Source organism: Nematolebias whitei, chromosome 5, assembly GCF_014905685.2.
Source record: "Nematolebias whitei isolate Nwh7 chromosome 5, NemWhi1, whole genome shotgun sequence".
In the NCBI taxonomy this organism is placed as follows: Eukaryota; Metazoa; Chordata; class Actinopteri; order Cyprinodontiformes; family Rivulidae; genus Nematolebias; species Nematolebias whitei.
Genome location: NC_056502.1, coordinates 14,708,293 through 14,728,830, shown reverse-complemented (window position 1 = coordinate 14,728,830; position 20,538 = coordinate 14,708,293). Strand labels below are relative to the sequence as shown.

At 38.9% G+C, this 20,538-nt stretch overlaps 1 protein-coding gene and 1 non-coding gene across 2 annotated transcripts; both read left to right on the top strand.

The window, feature by feature from the left end:
• The first annotated feature begins 825 nt into the window (after positions 1 to 825).
• LOC119410449 lies at positions 826 to 882 on the top strand. Its single transcript, XR_005186836.1, has one exon. It is a non-coding gene; the product is annotated as a U7 small nuclear RNA (small nuclear RNA).
• Positions 883 to 1,828: 946 nt separating this feature from the next.
• Positions 1,829 to 18,977, top strand: lpcat3 (lysophosphatidylcholine acyltransferase 3). The gene is made up of 13 exons (XM_037676221.1): positions 1,829 to 1,913; positions 4,200 to 4,307; positions 5,672 to 5,778; positions 8,056 to 8,149; positions 8,317 to 8,354; positions 9,806 to 9,984; positions 10,150 to 10,258; positions 10,365 to 10,451; positions 13,842 to 14,005; positions 16,840 to 16,987; positions 17,633 to 17,788; positions 18,603 to 18,747; positions 18,834 to 18,977. The coding sequence occupies exons 1-12, from the start codon at positions 1,829 to 1,831 to the stop codon at positions 18,720 to 18,722; spliced, it is 1,395 nt and encodes a 464-aa protein (XP_037532149.1). The 3' UTR covers positions 18,723 to 18,747; positions 18,834 to 18,977.
• Positions 18,978 to 20,538: the final 1,561 nt, after the last annotated feature.

Here is a 20,538-nt window from a genome sequence, read left to right as displayed (position 1 = left end):
TTTATATAGTTTGTGCTAAATAACCTAAAAACTTTAATTTCACTGTATTCATAACATTATCTTCGTGTCCAACAATTCTTAATAAAAAGGACAAATATTAAACATGATATAGTCAATTTTCCTGTGTCTGATTTGCCAATAAGATGCTTAAATCTGTGATTATAAGAGTCCACTAATTTGCGATTTTGTTAAAAATTAATAATACAATCCACATTTCTCAGCAGAGTAACTGCCTGGGTCTAACGCATATGAGCAAATGATTTCTAGGAGCTCACAATAAACGCTCAAGACGCTCAAAAGCTAACAACTATCTTTACTTTTCTTTTTGTCTTGAACTTTTTTTTTTAAATCTTTACTTGAATTATATATAAGTGTGTGTGTGTGTGTGTGTGTGTGTGTGTGTGTGTTTACACGACTTGAACACGATTTTTAATATCCTGATTTTATTCTGATCTGGCATCTAAGATAGTTTTTTTTTTTTGCCACGAATTTCCTGAGCACGTTCAAAAGCATTAATAACAAGATAGTTGATTGGCTGAAACGAAACAAGTCCCGCCTACTTATCCACGAGAAACAAGAAAATGTTCTGATTGGACAATGTCTAGAATACTTTCGATGCTGTTCAAATACCCAAAGTGCATTGCTGCAGAACTTAATTATATTTCACGTTTCACGATTTAAACAAAATTATTTTTACGTAATATTTGTTGAACTTACTACAATTGGTAATGTCTTTTAATTTAAGCGTTTTAATTTAACAAAAAAACCGTAATTAAAATATGTAGATCACTTTTACTTAAGTTGAATAGGCCTGACGATCTGGTTGAGGATTCTAGCTCTTTAGATATTTGTCTAGTAGGTTTCTCATAATGAGAAGCCCCCTCATTCTGTTGAACATCAAACAAACAAACAAACAAACAAACAAACAAACAAACAAACAAAGAATTAATTATACTTGAACTAACCATTTACGGTTTTAGCTGAAAGATCCCTGAAACTGCCAAACAGGTAAATTAGCTTATAAATAATTAAGATAAATTATACATAGAAATGTATGATTAGAGAACACACTATTTAAATTCAGTAACATGATATGACCTAATAACTTCATTAGTTTGGTAATATTTGGGCACATTTCTAAACATCTTTTTTGTAATGCTTTAAATCTATACCTTTTTTTTTAACTCTTAAGACGATAAGTCATAAGGTTCACCCATGTTAAACTTTATTAACCTCTCGGTAGGCTGATGTAAGTCCCGCCTTCCTTCCTCAGGCTACATGTCAGCAACCAATCACCATCAAGCTTGCAGCATCCATATTTATGTCTATGATCCATACCCTGAGACACTGAATTCACTGCAAACTCAGATAGTTTTATGCTTTTTAATAGTTATTAAAATAACATCTGGGGTGTTAGAATTTATTAATTTAATTCACAAAAATTAATGATCTAAAATAAATTTAGATATATTTTTTTAATTTATTTAAACGTCTTTCACATTTATAGTTGTAGTTCTCATATGTGACCACATGAGGGCGACTTTTGACCACTTCACACGATGGTGCGTTTTAGGTGAAAATAGTTTGTGTGAACATCTCTCCCCTTCACTACGCGTGCAACTGCTTGGGCGACGAGATTTTAATCAATTAAAAAAAATACAATTAGTGTCGATAACAGTTTTGATTTCCTGAATGAGAACAGAATCTTTGTCGGAGGAGATGATTTGACAGTTGGAACGCGCCGCCTCCACCGGACGGACCGAGCCTTTAAAAGAAGCGGAGCCCTCGGGAAAGTTCAGTGAACCGTTTCGTTCCGCCCACAAGAAAGATGGCGGCTCCCTTGCTGGAGAAACTGTCGGAGTCTTTGGGTTCTCCGGAGCCAGCGGTTCGACTCATTTTATCCATTTTAATCGGTGAGTTTCGCCTCGTGGGTCGGTGGTTTGTGTTAGCGGGAGGAGCCGCCGCCGTCGAGCCGGGTGGCGTGTTTGAACGCCTCCTTCTTGCTCCGTGTAACTGTCTGTACCAGCTAACTCATTGAAGCAGTCTGCAAAACTAGACACCGGGGCTTTATTTGTAATATTTGATCACCTGGAGTGCTCCTAAACCTTCATACCTCACCAGCACTGATGCAAGTTGACAGGGGAGCTGTTTTTGTTAACTGTTGCACCCTGACACGCCAGGGACAGAGACATTGATGAAACTGGGCTGCAGGCTTTGGGGTAAAGAAACGTGTCATAGGGGGGAGGGAGACACTTTGACATGTGGGAATGTGCACAGGCTGCCAAAATATGCCCACCAACTCCTCATTTCCCACATAAGTGAGTATAGGGCATCACCACTGCTTAATAAAGTTGGGCTTACCCTGAGAGCTGCTGGTTTCTTACTGGTTTTCAACATGCACTTGTGTTCAGGGTGCACATGGAGTTCTATTTTTACCAGCTCCAGTTTTGAGTTCACTCTGACATCACCTCAGAGGTGTCAGAGCTGGTTCCAGGTTTCAAGCTGAATTAGGAAATGGTTGTATATTTAATAAAAGTGTTGAAGAGTTTGCCCTCCAGCAGGGTCAATAAATGTTTGTGGCTCTTTAGACTGGGCTCCCTGTGTGAGGTTATCTATGAATTTTGCCCCCAACGTGTGCATAATTGTCCATGCACGCACAGCAGCAGTACAATAAGACTCCTGAACACGAGCATTTATATTAGACTTTGATTGCACTAACGCGATGAGTCAACCTCATGCACACTCTTTGGCACAGTTGGCCAACTCTGCCCTGTGAATTGCTTAATGTGTGTTGCATAATGCCGCAGTCGAGTAGTAAGGAACTCGCACAACTAACGTTGATTAGTTTTTTGCGCTTTTCATTTGGCTTTTTGTTTCAGTAAGATGGCCTCGTTGGAAAATAAAATGTATAAAAAAAGATTTGACGGTTTTATTTCAGTTTCCTTTGTGGTTTTGTGACTCCAAAGCAGCTTGGAAGACCCTGCCTTCATATTAGAGATGATTTGATCGGCAGCACCTGATTTCCTGGACTGCAGCATTTTTATATGAAATGTTTTATATTTTTATCGTTAAAAAAAAAACCACCGTCCTAATCTGTCTATCTTGGCGTGCTTGACTTGACAGATGTTTCTGTGGTACTCTAAACCCAGTCTTTATGTTTGTCCTTTAGACTTTGGATTAATAGATCAGAAATATGGAGCTGGAGCAACGCGAGTCGTTAAAGCAAATCTAATCTAGTGGAAATAGCAAATTTTCAGCAAGACTGAACGTTATACAAAATAAAAAGAAATATGACTACGTACATGCTTTAATGAGTTCGACTTGAATTAATTGTATCTTTGGGACTTTTTGGGACTTTTCACATTAAAGTAGGTTTGATATTCACTGAAGAACGACGTCTAGAGACTCATCACAGTTTATACACAAACTTATTGACTATCATCCGTTCATGTCCTGATTCGTATCTGTGGTCGGGTGGCAGATCATGGAACAGGTCCAGGTGGGAAACCCAGACCCTCATCTCTCCAGCAACATTCCTCTGCTCCTGCTTGGAGGGGTCCCAAGGCGTTCCCAGGCCAGAGAGGGTACAAAGTCCTTCCAGCCAGCTCTGTCTTCTTCTTAGTGGGATGTGCCCAGAAAACCTCTAGAGTAGAATAGGAGGCGTAGTGTAGTCTCACACTTGAAACACCTCAGTGGACTTTTCTATGCGAAGGAGCAGCAGTTCTCTGAGCTCCCTCTGAGTCATGGTTCTCCTCACCTCATCTCCAAGGCTGAGCCCGACCATCCTACAGAAGAAGTTCATTTGTCAAACGTTTCAGCTTGTATCCAGAAACACTGCATTCAGGTTCTTTTCCGTTTTGTTAGGATCCACTCGTCATGACTATAGGTGGGCGTTGCTACGTAGACTGACCAGTAAATAGAGAGCTTTCCCTTTCAGCTCAGCTCCTTCTTCACTACGGCAGCCAGGAGCAACACCCTCATTACTGCAGTGCAGACCGAGCCTTGATGTGCCGAGTCCTGTCATCGCTCGTGAACGAGACTCGCAGCTACTTGAACAGGACTCGTTTTGTTTATGCGTCACACATTTTAACCACCAGGTGACTTGTTAATAACAGGGTGTGTAAACCGTGGTTCACTTGGGGTGTTGATGTACCGCCACAGTAACATATTTTCTGTTTTTGTTTGTCATTCGCCTGCAGGGTATCCCTTTGCTCTTCTGTACCGGAGGTTCCTCTTCTACCAGCATGCCTCAGTCATCCACTTGTTCCACATGTTCTCCGGATTGGCGCTAGCTGCATTCAACTTTGGTGAGACCAAAAGGACGATGACCTGTGGGTGGAAACACCTGCAAAAGCGTTTAGCTCGTGGTATAAATGTATATTTATCAGCTGACCTGATGAGACTCGCCAACGGATCAAATGTTTTGCCTGGACATTTGATTATAAACTAAAGCAGAGCTTTCACTTATCTTGAATTATTGATTAATTTCATCCACGTTCACCTGCTGAGTCACCTTTGTCTTTGTGTCCTGCGTTGCTGGATTTCTTGTTTGAATAACGTTTTAAAAAAAGGACATTTTTTTAATTTGTTCAGGAATTGTAGGTGTCAAAGTTTGGACGATTTTCTCATTCAGAAGGCGACGGACCTTAAAGCTGAATGATGAAGTTTAAAATCAAAAACCTGTTCATGTCGTTTAGTTTTCAGAAGCTGAAGATGAAACAAGTTGCTTTTTTTGTGTCCAAATCCAAAGATATTAAGTCCTATCGGGTACAACAAGGGCGCTTAAAGTTTAATTGAACGGCTGGGCTAGCATGGCTGGCTGACAACTTTAAAGTTGTTTATAAGAAGCTAAATGATCCAAAGAAAGTGGGGAAAATGCAACAACGAAATGCAAAATCATTTGAGTTCATGTCTGAAGCAGTTCCACATGTTGGAGATGTTTACAGACTGCAACATGAATGCACTGCTGGTTACATCCTTTAACTGAAACTATTCCTTTTCGTGACCCCTTCATAAAACCAGGTAGTGGATTAAAACAATCAGATGGTTCATCTTATTTTTGAACCTGTAGCCTCTGGTAACATCTGATGTTATCCGTGCATCTGCAGATGAGGCGGAGTGTTTTGCATATGGATGAATCATCAGCTTCTATCAAGTAATTTCTGAGGAAGTACACGTGGTTCTTTTTTATTTTGCCAGCAGGTTTGAGCTCTAAAAATGCACGTTAATCTCATGCACGTGGTCCAGACATGGTTCCCCATATGTACAATCCAGCTCGGTTACTGCTCGTTCTTTTCTGGCTTCAACAGGAAGCAGAAGTGGGTCAAACTAAATAAAACGTCTACATTGCTAATGGTGGTCACACTTTAACAGAGTGAAAGGATGTGTGGTTGAGTCCGCTCATGGTCGAGTTAAACGCAAACGTAAATGTTTCTCTTCTCTTTATTCTCCCGCGCCTTCACTTGGATTTTACAGCAGGTCTGTTGTTTTACCTTCCTCCTTCAAAGCTCGTCTAATTTAAAGTTGTGTTCCTGTTTGTGTGTTTACCTTTCTGAGCCGACGCTGAAATGTGCAGAAGCAACGTTGCTGACACATTCAGTCCAGCAGGTCACGCCCGACCGCACTCACCTTCATCCTCTTCGACTCCCTTCCCTTCTTCTCTGCTCCCCAGGCTCACAGCTCTATCACTCCGTAACATGCGTCTTTGTCCAGTTTTTGATGCTGAGGCTCATGGGGAGGACGGTAACAACTGTCCTGTGCAGTTTCACCTTTCAAATGGTGAGCTCGTTTTTGTTTTTTCCTCTAATTTTGGGATGCAGATGCTTCTTATTTGTACCACACATCATATTGTTCGCTCTATTTTGTGATCAGTTAAAGGCCTTTTTGTTTCCTGCAGTGAGGAAATGTCACAAAAATGACCTACCGTAGTTTTCGGACTATAAGGCACACTTAAAATCCTTTAATTTTCACCTAAAATGACGGTGAGCCTTATAATCTGGTGCGTCTTATGTATGAAAACAGACCCGTTCATTGATATTGCCCTTTATAGTCCGAAAAATACGGTAAGTTGTGTGTCTGCACGTTTAAAAAAATAAAAATAAAATCTCCATAAAAGCACTGACGGGGTGCCAAAATATGTTACATGAGCATCACCTCTCATTTTCTTCAGTGCAGATTAGAGACTTCACAAATATGTTCGGTTTGCACGACGACACAAACACCAGTAATGTTGAGTATTTGAGCGTTCAGCTTATTTTAACAGGCTTCTGTGTTCGTTGGTTTTATTTCTTTCTCACATATTACACAAAAACAATTTACAAAATGCAATCTCTGCCATAAATGCTCCATTTTTTTTAGGACACAAGAGTTAGAAGTTTGGATTTGATTTATTTTTTGCATTAAAAAGGTGCAACGTTTACAACACCGGCTGCTTTCCTGTAAAAGTAGGAGACTTTGGTTAAATTGGTGCAGCACTTTTTCCCTAGAGGGCTTCTCTCTCCTCAGTAGAAATGGTAAAAAATAATAAAAAAGGCTAGTGGTGCTTCGAAAATGCTACAAGGACAGCTTTATTATACAAACTGTTTCGAAATACGGACTAATCTCAGGAAAGAGACACACTAAAACATGTGGGTGAAGCAAAAGCTTTGCTGAGAATATCCAGGTGATGTATTGGAAAGTTGATGCAATTTAATTATTTTGTGAGACCGCAAATATGTTTTACACTTAAACATATACAGTTAAACACAAGTCTTCCTTCATTTCCAAGGTTTTATGAATAACATTATAAAAAATAATCTGGTTCTCGACAGCTCCTAAAATGAGGTAAATACAGCGTTAGAACAAAGAGTAATTTTTACTTACTGCGTATTTAAAGAATACGCAGTTTGTGATAAATTAAACGTAACTTTACTTTTTTCTGCTGAGATTAAGAGGACAAAAAAAGCAGATATGCTATCTCAAATGCACTTTATTAGCTCATCATCGGCATGTGCCAGCTCGTCCATAAGACCAGATGTTTCAGATCCAGATGTCAGTCTTTATAATAAGAGGGGATGATCTAACCAGGTCTGAGGTCAGACTGTGTAATCCTCTAAAAATTACAAGAAACCCAAGAGCTCTGCAGGCTCCAGTTGGCTCGATGAATGTTAGCATTGTAAAATAAAATATATATATATTTAGCAACAGACCAAACAATTACGACTTGTTTCTAAAGGTTGCAAGGAGAAAGCTTGCTTTGTCTAAAAGAGCATCTGAGCACAGCTTAGTGTGAAACGCACAATTCTTTGAATAGACCAGATCAGTGTGCAGATGTGAACCATGTAAAGCAAATCAGTACAAACTATTCATATTAACTGCTGCGCACGGAGGTGGAAGGCTGATGATCTGGGATTGTTTTGCAGCCACTGTGCACCTTGTAGTCTCCTCTGTATACCAGAAAATATTCAATCAACTTTTAGCTGCGACTGGTTTGTGCAGCAGGACCGTGATCCGTAACAGAAACAAATCAGGTCGATGCAGCACGTGAATTCTGTTTATTTTTCTTGTTGTCCTTGTTTTTTTTTTTTTTTTTTTTTCAGTCAAAGTTCAAACCTAAACTCTGATCAAAGGCTGTGTCTTTAGAAAAAACTGCATAAATCAGAAGCGATGTTTTACTAGAAGTGTGTTCAAATTCCCCACAGGGATGTGAGCGACTGATAAAAGTCACGTAGAAAAAATATTCCTTCAAGTCGTCGCTGCTAGAAGCTGTTTACGAGTGACTAAATCATTAGGTTGGAGTTTCCCCACAGTGCTTTTGGGTTTTAACATAGTTTTGTTAAAAAAGGACATGCTGTAAAATATTATAAAACCTCTATATATTAAAGAGGCTGAACGTAATTCCTTCCATTTTGCAGTTATTTAAGTGTTAAAAGTATCTTTGTGCACTTTATATATTTTGCAAGTAATTTTAACACTTTATTGTAAGATTGAGACGAATATAAATAAATTCTTTTGTCCTGACACTAATGTGGGATTTGAAGTAGCTTTAATTTACTGTATGAATGTTTTTTTCTGTAGGTATACCTGCTGTTAGGGTATTACTACACAGCAACAGAGGAGTACGACATCAAGTGGACGATGCCTCACTGTGTTCTCACACTCAAACTTATTGGTGAGTTGAACGCAGCTCACTTTGTGCTCCGTTGAATTCAAAGGTTTTTACGAAGCGCGCTGCCTCTTTCTGTTATTGTCTGATTTGACGGTTGCCGTTGATGCAAAGCTTCTGTTTTCAACACGATTGTTTAGCCGGTGACGCCTGCTACATTTTCTCATCGACAGGTTTGGCGTTTGATTACTATGACGGTGGGAAGGATCCAGTGAGTTGACTGATTTTTATTTTGTTCAGTTTATTTGACAGGGACGTTGCACACAAACGTAGAACAGAACAAGTCTGTGACTGATGTGTTGCACAAAGAGTATGTAGCTGTTGCTAATTCGCAACTCCAGTCCCTGGTTGGGCATTTCTACCCATTAAAATGCATACAATCAAAATACAGTAAGAATACCTACGTATTCCTGCCTACATATTCATGTAATCAACCCAACAACCTCCAAATTCATATAATAAAAACTATACATTAAAATACGAACAATTTACAAATCTAGGTACAATTAAAAAACACAACATTTTCCTCTCTACAAATTCTAAAATAACCTTGCAACCCCCACATTTACATAAATATGTACTCATCCAATACTCATCCATAAAATCTGAGTATTAGAAATGAAAATTTGTGTGATGATCACTGGTTATGATGCTGACGGTTTGTCTTTGTCAGCTCTTGTGGCTAGTTCTTGGTTTTTTTATGCTCCCGTTTTCTAAAATGTGGAAGAAACATGAAAAACACACCAACCCCTAAACATCAGGCTCCAACAAAACGAAAGGACAAACTATGGAGGAGGAAGATGAGAATGTGATAAATGCTCAATAGCAGGTTGGGCCTCTGTGTTACTGTGATCATTTTTATTTATTACAGCTAAAATAAGATTTTAAAGAAATATAAGTAATATTATGTTTATACAAAACTTCTATATCTATCTCGCTGAACCAACTGAACACATGACGGTCTGCAATACAAATGTTTCTAACAAAAGCCTTTTTTGTGTTCAAAGGACCTTGTCTGACCTTTTGCGCCTTTTTGTCTCGTATCAATTCAGATCCTATCAGTTCAGGATCTCTGCTTTAGCTGCATGTATCTGTATAAACGGCAAAACTCTTTCCTTCAGATGGTTCAGTGGTTGGCACTGGTGCCTCACAGCAAGAAGGTCCTGAGTTCAATCCCCGGTTGGACCTGGGGTCTTTCTGTGTGGAGTTTGCATGTTCTTCTCGTGCTTGCGTGGGTTTTTTCTGGGTACTCCGGTTTCCTCCCACAGACCAAAAACATGCATGTTGGGCTGCCTTCAGGTCTCCCTTGCAAAAGAGATCTGTGATCTCATTGAGATTTCCCTGGTTTAATAAAGGTTAATAATAATAATAATAATAATAATAATAATAATAATAATAATAATAATATAATAATAATAATAATAAATAAAACACTCTAACCCTGACTTACCTTTTTCCTTCTTTTTGATGTCATTTTTACCTGCCTGTTTTTTGACTGAGCAAATTAGCGACTGTTTTTATTTCCTCGCCATCTTGTTGTATTTTTGTTTTAAACTTAGTTTTGCTGAACTTTCTCATTATTTTCTCCTCCGTGTAAATTACTTTTAGTTGATGTGTTAATATTGCTCCCATTTTCTTTGTCCTCGCATCTTTAAAATCCAGTCTCAGCTGAGCGCCGAGCAGAAAAAGAGCGCCCTGCCTACGGTGCCTTCGCTGCTCGAGGTTTTCGGCTTCTCCTTCTTTTACGGCGGCTTCCTGGTGGGTCCCCAGTTCACGCTGCGCAGCTACCAGAGGCTGGTGGGGAGGGAGCTCACCGACTGTCCTGGAAAGATTCCCAACAGGTGAAATGGGAGAAAAAAAAAACAACTTACGAGTGACAAAGAGAAAAATGAGTTCAGACACAATCTTAATTAGATCTGTGTTTAAAAAGACAAAGTGACCTTCCAGTGTCTCAGACCTTCCAGTTAACATTTCTCTTCTTTCTTATCTTTTCATTCCTGTTCCAGCGTTCTACCAGCCATGAAGAGGTTCTCCCTGGGTTTTCTCTGCCTGGTGATATATGCAATATTTAGTCCTTCTTACCCAGACAGCTACTATTTAACAGATGAGTATGAGGTGAGAATAAGAACATGATGTGCAAACAATCTCTAGCAGTCTGTCGACAGGACCGACGAGTTCTGCTTCATATTTATTATTTCTAAAAACTGTTTCCTCCCCGCAGGCTCAACCATTCTGGTATCGCTGCGTGTTCATTCTGCTGTGGGGAAAAGTTATTTTATATAAATACGTCAGCTGTTGGGTTATAGCTGTAAGTAGACCTGTTTTTATTTGCCTAATTATTAAGAGCAACACAAATTGTTGGCCTTTGTGACCTAGAAGCACTGTATTTATGAATATATTTAAAAAATTAAAGACCTAGACGCCTTTAGGCCAGAGTTTTGACTAAGATCACCTTGTGTAAAGAAATGACGGCGTGGCTGTTTTAGTAAAATAAAATAAAAATTATATATATATATATATTTGTCAGTCTTGTGTAATAACACTAGATGTCTAGGGAACAGTATATGTTGTGAATAATTCTGTTACTACCACAGTAAAGTAGTGTTTTATAAATAGTGGTAAAAAAAAAACAACTAATTTAATAAAAACTAATTTTTTTTTAAGAGTTGGTAAGTTTTTCAGTCATCAAGCTGCAGATGCCTACAGGAGGCAATGCTGAGGAGGCACACCGTGAGAGATATCTGTGGAAAATTGTTGCAGAAAATAAAACCGAGAGCTTCGGGCTGACCTGAACGTTGGAGCTGGCTTCAGCTCAAAGATGTACTTCAGACTAAACCAAGGGGTACCTCAAAGGTCAGAGGACACTACTTGTGAAAGAAAGACAAAGGAAAAGTAAAGTTTGTAAAACTTTTCATAGATTATCGCAAAAACACTTTATTTTTGGACAGAAGGAACTAAAGTTAAGCTCTTTGAGGATGCAGTGCAACTGAAAAAAGCTTCATGCAGGGAAACATGGTGGAACAGTCGTACTGTTTGGATGCTGTGCAGCTAAGATTTGCTCCGTTAAGATTTGCTACAACGGAGATTTAGGGCCACGCTAAGAAAAAATAAAACTAGAAGCCATAAAATTACGAGAATAAAGTCGTACAAGACTTGTTTTTTTTTTGCAGCTCTCGTTTACTTAAAAAAAAAAAAGTTCACGAGTCAGATCCACTATGTGACCTGTCAGTCAATCCATTAGGCGTGTCAGCAAATGACCAATCCGAAGCTAAATGAGTCGTAATATTATCCGAACTCTGACACGATAAAGCAGGGTTTACTGCATTTTAACTGTGGTAAAATGAAGAATGTTGAGCATCTTGTTAAGTTATACTTTGGTGTTGGTTTTACAAATAAGGAGATGGTTAATCTGTTAGCACATCAGCATCAGATTATTATCAGTATCAGGACTTTGAACCTGCGTACAGTAAGGTGGTACACTCTGATGGGCTGCGGCAGCTCTCTGCAGGTGAGGAGCATTAGCTTCGGATTGGTCAGTTGCTGACACACCTACTGGATTGATTGACAGGTCGCAAAGTGGATCCGACTCGTGGAAAAATAAAGAAATAAACGTGAGCTGGAAAAAAAAAAGTCTCGTACGACTTTGTTCTCGTAATACTAAAACTTTATTCTCATAATTCTACGGCTTTTATTTATTTTTTCTTAGCGTGGCCCTAAAGCTCTGTCGTAGTTTTGAGGGAAATGTTAAGAGTTTTGTGTATTTGAAGGCTTCAAAGTGCTTCAACTCATGGATGTTTAGTGGCTGCTGTTGTTGGTGCTGCAACCAACAATTATTCAGTGGCAACAATCGCTTTGATTTGAGGTGCTTTGTAAGTGTTTAGACTTTGTATTGTTCTGTCCAAACCTTAAAATGTTGCCATCATACAAAAGTGTTGGTGTTAGTGGTGAAATGATCAAGTCTAAAACAGCGAGACCAGAAACACCCAGCGTGGTGACTTCTATAAATTTAATTCTCTGAAATTTGCTCCAGTGAAGAACCACCAGAACATGCCATCCTTAAGAAACCAAGATGATGTTTTTATTCTCCAAAACATTTTGTCCCACAGGGCACCAACTTTTGTCAGAGGCTGAAGGCTGTGTCAGCTGAAAGGGCAGCTTGACCAGATGTCAGAGTGCAATCGGACACTATATTATACTCAAAAACAATGTGCTAATAAAGCACCACTGAGCAGCATTTCATCTTCATTCATATGACATGCTTAAAAAACACAGAAGTAGTTGTACGTCTTGTTTTTATGTTAATTTAATTATCGGTCATCTAAGCCAACTGCTTTTAGGAAATACGAAAATTGCTATAAGTACGTCAAAATTACGGATATTGACCTAAAATTCAAGCACTACACATTGCACAATAGTTTTGCTTAAAACTTGAGTGTTAACTGTTGGCGTCAACCCTGTTAGCAAAATATCTCCTCTCCTGAACCACTGGACAGAATTTCGTGAAACCCTAAGAAGGTAATCAATGGCTGTACCGTACTTTTCGCTGTATAAATCACACCTTTTTGCATAAATTAGCATGCCCTGCAACTTGTACACCGAAGCGACTAATGTACATTTTTTCCCCCATATTTATAACCCAATTTTTGTCTGAGATCCGACTATTTCGTTCATTCTGACATGTAAAATATTGAACACTACCATTTTCTGCCGCTAGAGGGCGCTCGAGTGGTATGGCAAGCCAAGTGTGTCATTAATAGGTAAAAGTAGCTATTAATGAGATGCATGGCTTGCCATACCAAGCCACCTTTGTCTCGCTCCGGAACTCCTGGAGCAAACGTCAAATCAGCTGCATTTCTCTGCGCCACCCAGGTGAAATGCAGCGGATTTGACCATTAAAATGCATTTATTAAAGAAAAGTTAAGAGACACACCTTTACTATAATGTCGAGCAAACAAATAATTGTTTTTAAGTGTTAATCTTGTTAAATTCTTGTTAAAGTCCTCCCGTGCATGCTTCCGTGGCCACCATTTGGCAGCCAATCGATTTTTGGCACATCGGCCCACGTTTCCGGGTGGTCAGCGGTGACGCATAATAGATGCGGCGTATACGGCGAAGCGACATATTTGTTTTTTTCCACTTTATTAGACATATTTGGACTGATGCGACTTATTCGGCAGTGCGACGTGTACGGCGGAAGGTACGGTACATCTTAAACACGAACCAATTAAAGATGACTGCCACAGCTGATCGACCCGAATCAATCTTAGAAAAACGACTATAACTCAATCAGTAGTGCAGATATTTAACTAAAGTATGATGTGGTGTGGTAGTAGCCGAGAGTCTTCCTCAACATATCTTGCATTATCACATGATTAATGTCAATAAGAAGGTTTCACCAAAATAGCTTAAACCCCTATTCTTCTCATCATCAGGTGATTTTAGTCTAAAACTGGCATGAAATATATCAGCAATTTACCTTTTCCTCTTTCAAATCATTTTTATTTTCTTGTTGAGTCTCTTGTCAACTGTTTTTTTATTTTTTAAAGAATTTCAAAAACTTTGCTTTTGACACTGAGCACATTTGAGTCCTAGTTTCCTAGTCTATCCAGTTAATACATGATTTTGAGTTTAGAGACATGTTTTTTGTGCTTTCCCCTTCTGCATTAACAAAAACCCTGTTTTTATTTTTTACTTTTAGGAGGGTGTATGTATATTGTGTGGTCTAGGCTACAATGGTGTCGTGGATGGTAAGCACCAGTGGGACGCCTGTGCCAATATGAGGGTGTGGCTCTTTGAGACGACGCCACTTTTTGGAGGAACAATAGCTTCTTTCAACATCAACACAAACGCCTGGGCTGCTCGGTTAGTGTCGACGCAAATCTGTGTTGTCCCTGAGCTTTTATTAAAGCAGTGTTGTAAAAGTTAAAATTTTACTGAGATAATAGACTGGCGGAGGCTTCAGTTATGCATAAATAGCAGTCCTTTAACATCAAAGACCTTGATCTACACGTTTATTTAACACTAGAAAAAGCAAGAGGAAATGGACACAGTAAGTGTGTTTTGAAAGGAATCGCTGACAGTTTTCTATCCGAATCTTCACACATGAGATCCTTTCAGAACGTGGCTCAGTTTGATGAATATCATAGTGAACAAAGCAATTTATTTATCGAGCACACAGTTTATTACATGGTCCATTTCCTTGAATGCCTTAACGATTTCTGCTTACTCTTCAAACTGCTTCAGATGCAGAAAGCAGAGGAGGAGGTTGGCTCCGAAACAGAAATGAAAATTGGCTGTTTAAATGTAATTGATATAGTCATTAAACTCTGCACTGATGACTGAGATTATACTGAACCATTTTCGAGCCTTTAGTGAATGCGGTACAGACTTGACACATCGATGATCTAATTATTTAACCTACAACGGAACGCCTAATAATAGTCTCACTACTTTTTGAGGTCACAACACTTGTTCAGGCAGTTCACTAACAACTGGCTTTAATTTAACTGGATCGGTAAATGATTTGTGAGATTGTTGTACCGACTGTTGCTCATCAGAAGTAAAGGTAATGGTTTGTTACATTTCAAATAACGTACACAGAGATGGATACATTTCTTAGGACTCTTCCTCAATAATTAAAAAAAACACAGCTGATGTAACCAGACAACACGCTCCAGTTTGCTCTCATCAGTCCCAAAAAATCCCTCTCAGAAACTTTGGGGCTAATCAACATGCATTTTGGCAACTTTGGGTCTTTGTTTTCTGGTAGTAGTAAAACCTTCCTGGGTTTTCTTCCATGGAGCCCATTAGGACTCATAATGTGACTGATGATGTGATTAGACAGCAATGTAACTTGACTTTGGAGTTCAGCTTCAGCACTTTTGGATGGTTTTCTTGGCTCTTTTTCTGCTATCCTCACTCTGATCAACCTGGGGTTGCATTTTCTCTTGCGTCCATTACCTGGGAGGCTGGCTACAGTCCCACAAACCTTTTTATACTATGAAGAGAAATCCGTCTCAAAAGTAGTCACACGAGATTTTCTTGCCACTCCAGATTCACAAAGGTAATGCTGTGTTCAAGGCTGGTAAAAAGCTGGGACATCTGAGCCTTACCAGATTTACTGGTTATTGGAGATATGACACATTTCCATCTTGGCACAATAGCTCATAACCTCTATATTAAAACACGTATGCTTGTATCTGTCTATATCTTTATAAATCAAGATCCACTTGAAAATGTGCTCATGGGTACCGCCTCCTATAATTTGTCTCTCTAAATACACAAATTTAAGTATAAATGGTGAAAACAAAGCAGCTCTTTGAATGTCAATAAACTGAAATGAGCCTGCTGAGCAAGTCTTTGCTGTAAATCATGGCAACAATTAGGAAAAGGACAGAAAACAAATGTTTCTGACGCAGATGTGGGAGTGTCTATGGGTCACTAAATCTCTGTGGTGATGGAGCAATAAGTTCCTCTAAATCTTTACCCCCTTTTCTTGCTTCGTCTGGCAGTAAGTATGTTAATGGTGCAGTATTTTGCACAAATATTTTTCATATGTCATGTCATAAATCGTATAGGAATATCCACCTTTATGAAGCATTGTTTGGAGGGAAAAAAGGCGCTCGATATCCAATGGACAATTCTTTTTCTTCCTTCAGTTCACGTTTTGTTAGTTTAGTTAGCACAGGGGTGTCCAAACATTTTCACATGTGGGCCAAAACTTTTAAGATGAAAGGAGTCACGAGCCACAAAAATGTGAATAGAAAACATTTAATAAGAATAATAATGATAATAATAATAATAAAAACATACATATTTTTAGTGATTTTTTTTTTTAAACTCAATGTAAACAATATTTTGGAGAAAGGACAAAATTGACTCATTTTGGTGGAGAAGGTGTAATCTCCATTCAAAACTTTTTTTTTAAATTATTAATTTGATTAATACAATCCTTGGGCAATAAATCATATAAACTTAATACTGCTAATTTTGACATGTTTATTTTTTCTGTTTTGCTGTTAAATCTAAAAATTATATTAAAAAATTATCGCCATTAAATTTGCAAAAGGTCTACGTCTGCATCAATCTCTGAAGCCTACGGGGCAAAATTATACCATTCTTAAACTGCAAATGTGGGCCGTACAAAATCACTCCAAGGGCCACAAATGGCCCCCGGGCCGCACTTTGGACACCCCTGAGTTAGCATGTTGTTTTCCATCTGCATACATTTTAAAACTGCTGTGTTGCGTTTAGGTATTTGGTTTTGAAAGTTGTGAAAACAATTTGAAGCAAGCTACCAAAGTATGTCGTCGTCAGATTACTTTTGCCAGTCGAGTTTAGACTCCTGCTGTCTCACAGACACTTTGAAGTGCATCAACCTCGACCAAACAGAACCACTTTGTGTTTTGAATCGTCAGCCTCAGAGCCACAGCTCAGGGAGAGGCTGGGCTCTGATTTGCAAACTGAAAATATGTTTGCACTTGAAATATTAGACATTTTTTTTAACACTAAAACTGAATACTTGCATAGAAATCTTAAATTGTTGAAATGTTCCAGTGTAACTGTTGCCATGCAACAACAACTTGCAGGTACATTAGTGCACGCCACTGTGAGAGTCGATCCATTAAGTGTTTCTGACTGATTTATCCAGATTCATGGCCATGAAGAAATTTAAAACTTTGACTTTTTCTTTAAAGGCACGTATTCAAGCGGCTGAAGTTTCTGGGCAATAAGACCTTGTCTCACGTGTCAACGCTGCTCTTTCTGACCATTTGGCACGGCCTTCACTCTGGGTACATCTTGTGCTTCTCTATGGAGTTCTTCATCATCACAGTGGAGAGACAGGTATGCTTTAGGTGCAAAACAAAGTCAAGGTTGATAACCGTTAAATAAGTGAAGCTGAAACATTCAGTGTTTGTTTTGTTAACGTCATAAAAACCATTGATGAACTTTAAATAAATGGGATAACTTTGATTAAATGCACCTCCCTGCTGATGTTATTTGTAGTTTAGATGGTGGTTACATATAATAAAGACATAAAACTTCCTCAAATAACGCGTATCGCATTTCTCCATTCCAGAGTTTTAGACTAAGACCGTCTTACGATGACACGGGATGAAGTTAAAAATGTTTTGGTTAAACTTTAAAGATAACATTATGCGAGATGCGATATAACGAGAAGTTTTTGTGCAATATTTGTAAAACTGACAAATGTATCCTTTTTCGTGTTTGCAAATGTTGCTTAGCTGTGGTGGACGTCTTTAATTGAATTGATCTCATTGCGTAACCAGTGATTATTTTCTATACATTTTGTTTAAATCTGTCCAATGTTTCATGAGATATTCTGCTAACAGATGGGACAGAGGTGACTCCAAATAATTATTGGACAAATTTTACCCAAAGTTCTGTTAGAGCGCAGAGTATGTGTTGCTTCTGCTGTGTTTTACTACCATTTACCATTTGTATTCTGTGCATGTGTTTGTGTGGCAGATCCATGCTCTGGTGCAGGACAGTCCTTTGCTGACAAAACTGGCCAACAGCCAGCTCTACCCCCTCATCTATGTAGTTCAGCAGTTTATCCACTGGCTCTTCATGGGCTATCCTCTTGTGCCATTCTGCCTCTTCACCTATGACAAATGGCTCAAGGTAAACACAAATCTCCTGAAACTACACCAGTCCAAAGATTCATTCTTTTTTTTTTTTTTTTTTTTTGGTGTCACTTTTATTATTCAGACAGCTTTGGGGACTGTTGAGGGTGACGGTGATTTAAAATCAGAAGTGCTCTGTAAATAAGAAGTTAGAGGGCTCAGCTTGGAAGGAGCGCGTTTGTGAAAGAGGAGTCTTGAATTTTATGACACGGGATCTCGTTTTTATTAATGTGTATAATTTTTCACTTAACAACAGATAAAGCAATGCCCACACATTCTTAATTACTTTTGTATCGATGTTCTTTTTATTTAAAAATATTTAATTAACTCGTCAACCACTAAAAGCAAAGTTCTGATGCTCTAAGTCATTTTTTAAAAAGTTATAATGTTGCCAGAGCCCAGCCCTGGGGTTTTCTGTGCAATCAGAGGCTTTTACATTAAAGTATTGTAAGTAATCTGCTTACAACAATTAGATCAGGCCACACTCGGCTTTCCTCTGTGTCGTCGCAATGTTTCGCAGCAATAATTAAGCTAAGATAAACTGCATTTGCCAGAGGATCCTGCATTATTTTTTTATGTCGGAGCCCCCGCTGTGCCAAGAGACTCATCCGTTGGAAAGAATAATGCTGCTGTTCCACGGAGCTCTTTCTGCTATAACTTCTGGAAAGCCTTAAATGCAGCATATAGCAAAAAACACTTTAATACTAAAAGTAGGTTTTTATTAGGAGACATAAAGGAAAGTAAAGGGAATTAGGAGTTTATGTGTTAAAGACATAAATCCACAGGGATGAATTTTGTCTCTTGTTTTCCAGGTGTATTCTTCCGTCTATTTCTGTGGTCATGTGTTCTTCCTGGTGGCATATTTAATCGTGCCATTCCTCCGTAAGGCTCTGGTACCCAAGAAGGACCGGAGAGAGAAAAAGCAGGACTAAAACCCCGGTTCTAAAACCTGGCATGGTATGTAGGCACACTCTCCTCCATCCTCATGCTGCTGACGTCAACCCAGAGACGAACGACCGCTTCAGAAGTCTGTTTCCTTTCAGGTCCGTCTGAGGCTGAATATCCTCTGAAGGGAACTGTGACATTCAAGGAACAGTGCAAACGCTGTTTTCAGGCCTTTAGTAATATATAAATATATGAATATATGTTCATGTAAAGAAAAAAATATATATTTTTGTGCTTTTAAGTGGGAGGGGTGGTTTTTATAAACATTTTTGAAGAAATGTTTACAGGAGATTACCGTTGTGCCACACGGGTTAATTGTGAGCCAATTTGGGACAAGTCTTTTTCTTGATCGTTATCGCTTCTTTCCTTTTTTTTAATTTTTATTTTTTTCAAACATGGAGGACACGAGGGACTCGTGCAACCTGAGACGTACATGCTGTCGACACAAGATTGCACTTATGAGTCACAGGTTCCGAGTCTGTTTTTGGATCCAGTGTGTTTTGTTGTTTCATTGTTCTGGTCCCACGTCTGACACCCACATTTAGCTGCAGCACGAAGCCTGTACAAGAGGTTTAAGCACGGTGCCAGCATATAGGACACGTCCTGATGTCATGATACGACATCCATCCTTTTCATTTTCCTGCAGAAAGGTTCAAATGATTAAAGTCAGGGTTTTGTTTTCTTTGTAAACGGCTGCTAGTGGTTATACAAGCACTGTAAATCACACACTGTACACTAACACCCAACTTAAAATGGCCTTGAATTAATGAATGTTTTTACCGTTCATTTCTTCTGAATTTGATTTGTCATTTGTAATAAAGGACTTGATTTTTATAAAGTTTTAACAGTTTTTTGGAACAAGAACGTTTTGTAATTTTTGAATAGGATTTAACAAAACAACTTCACAGTTCTCCTGCCTTTCCTAATTGATATCTTTTTTTTTTTTTTGGCTTGCTTGTTTGCTCTTGCCACATCCTCCGTCTGTGCCACTCCATTGTTCGTCTGCCTCAGTTCAAGTCTGACTTTTCACTCCGAAATGCACAAATCTGAACGCGAACCGCACTTATTTATTGTATCTCTTGGATCTGTTTTAGAGGCCGCAGGCTGATTCCTAGACTTGAAAATTTCTTATTTGGAAGAAAAACTGGTTTGATCTTCTGTTTCTAACAGTGAGGTGCTGGCATCATATCCCTTGATGTGAATACCTCTACGATGTATATATTTTTGGGATTATGCCTCTTCATTTTGAAAACTTCAGCTCGGCCGTCCTTTCACACACTTGAGGACAAACCTCACTGTAGCAATGGTCCAGATTCCAGTCATATTTATACATGACGTGGTGACTATTATTAATTAATGAACTGCTATTTCCAGAGATGACTTCTTTTTTTTTTTCCTCCCTAACCCTTTGCAAATGTACAAAAGTGGGAGGCGGGGATGATTTTCAAATACAGTTTTGTAATGTTCAATAAAATGCTGGATTTCAAACACTTTGTGTTGTGCACAATGTTTTCCTGTGAGGGGTTGACATGACGTCATCTCGTAGAGATGACTGAGCAGCAGTGTGAATTATGTGCAAATTAATTTAAAAAGGGGAGGAAAACTAATGTGGAGGAGGAGGGTGCCAGTCAATAAGCAGACCCTGAGCTGACGGCTGGCGAGATGAGATGAATTGCTGTGTTGGAGTCAGAAAACAGCCAGAGCAGCAGTCTGCTGCCTCAGAGCTGGTGGGGGCCTGAGAGTGAAGGACGCAGTGTGGGCGGGTTAAGACACGCCGAGAGGGCGGGAACGTCAGCGTAACAT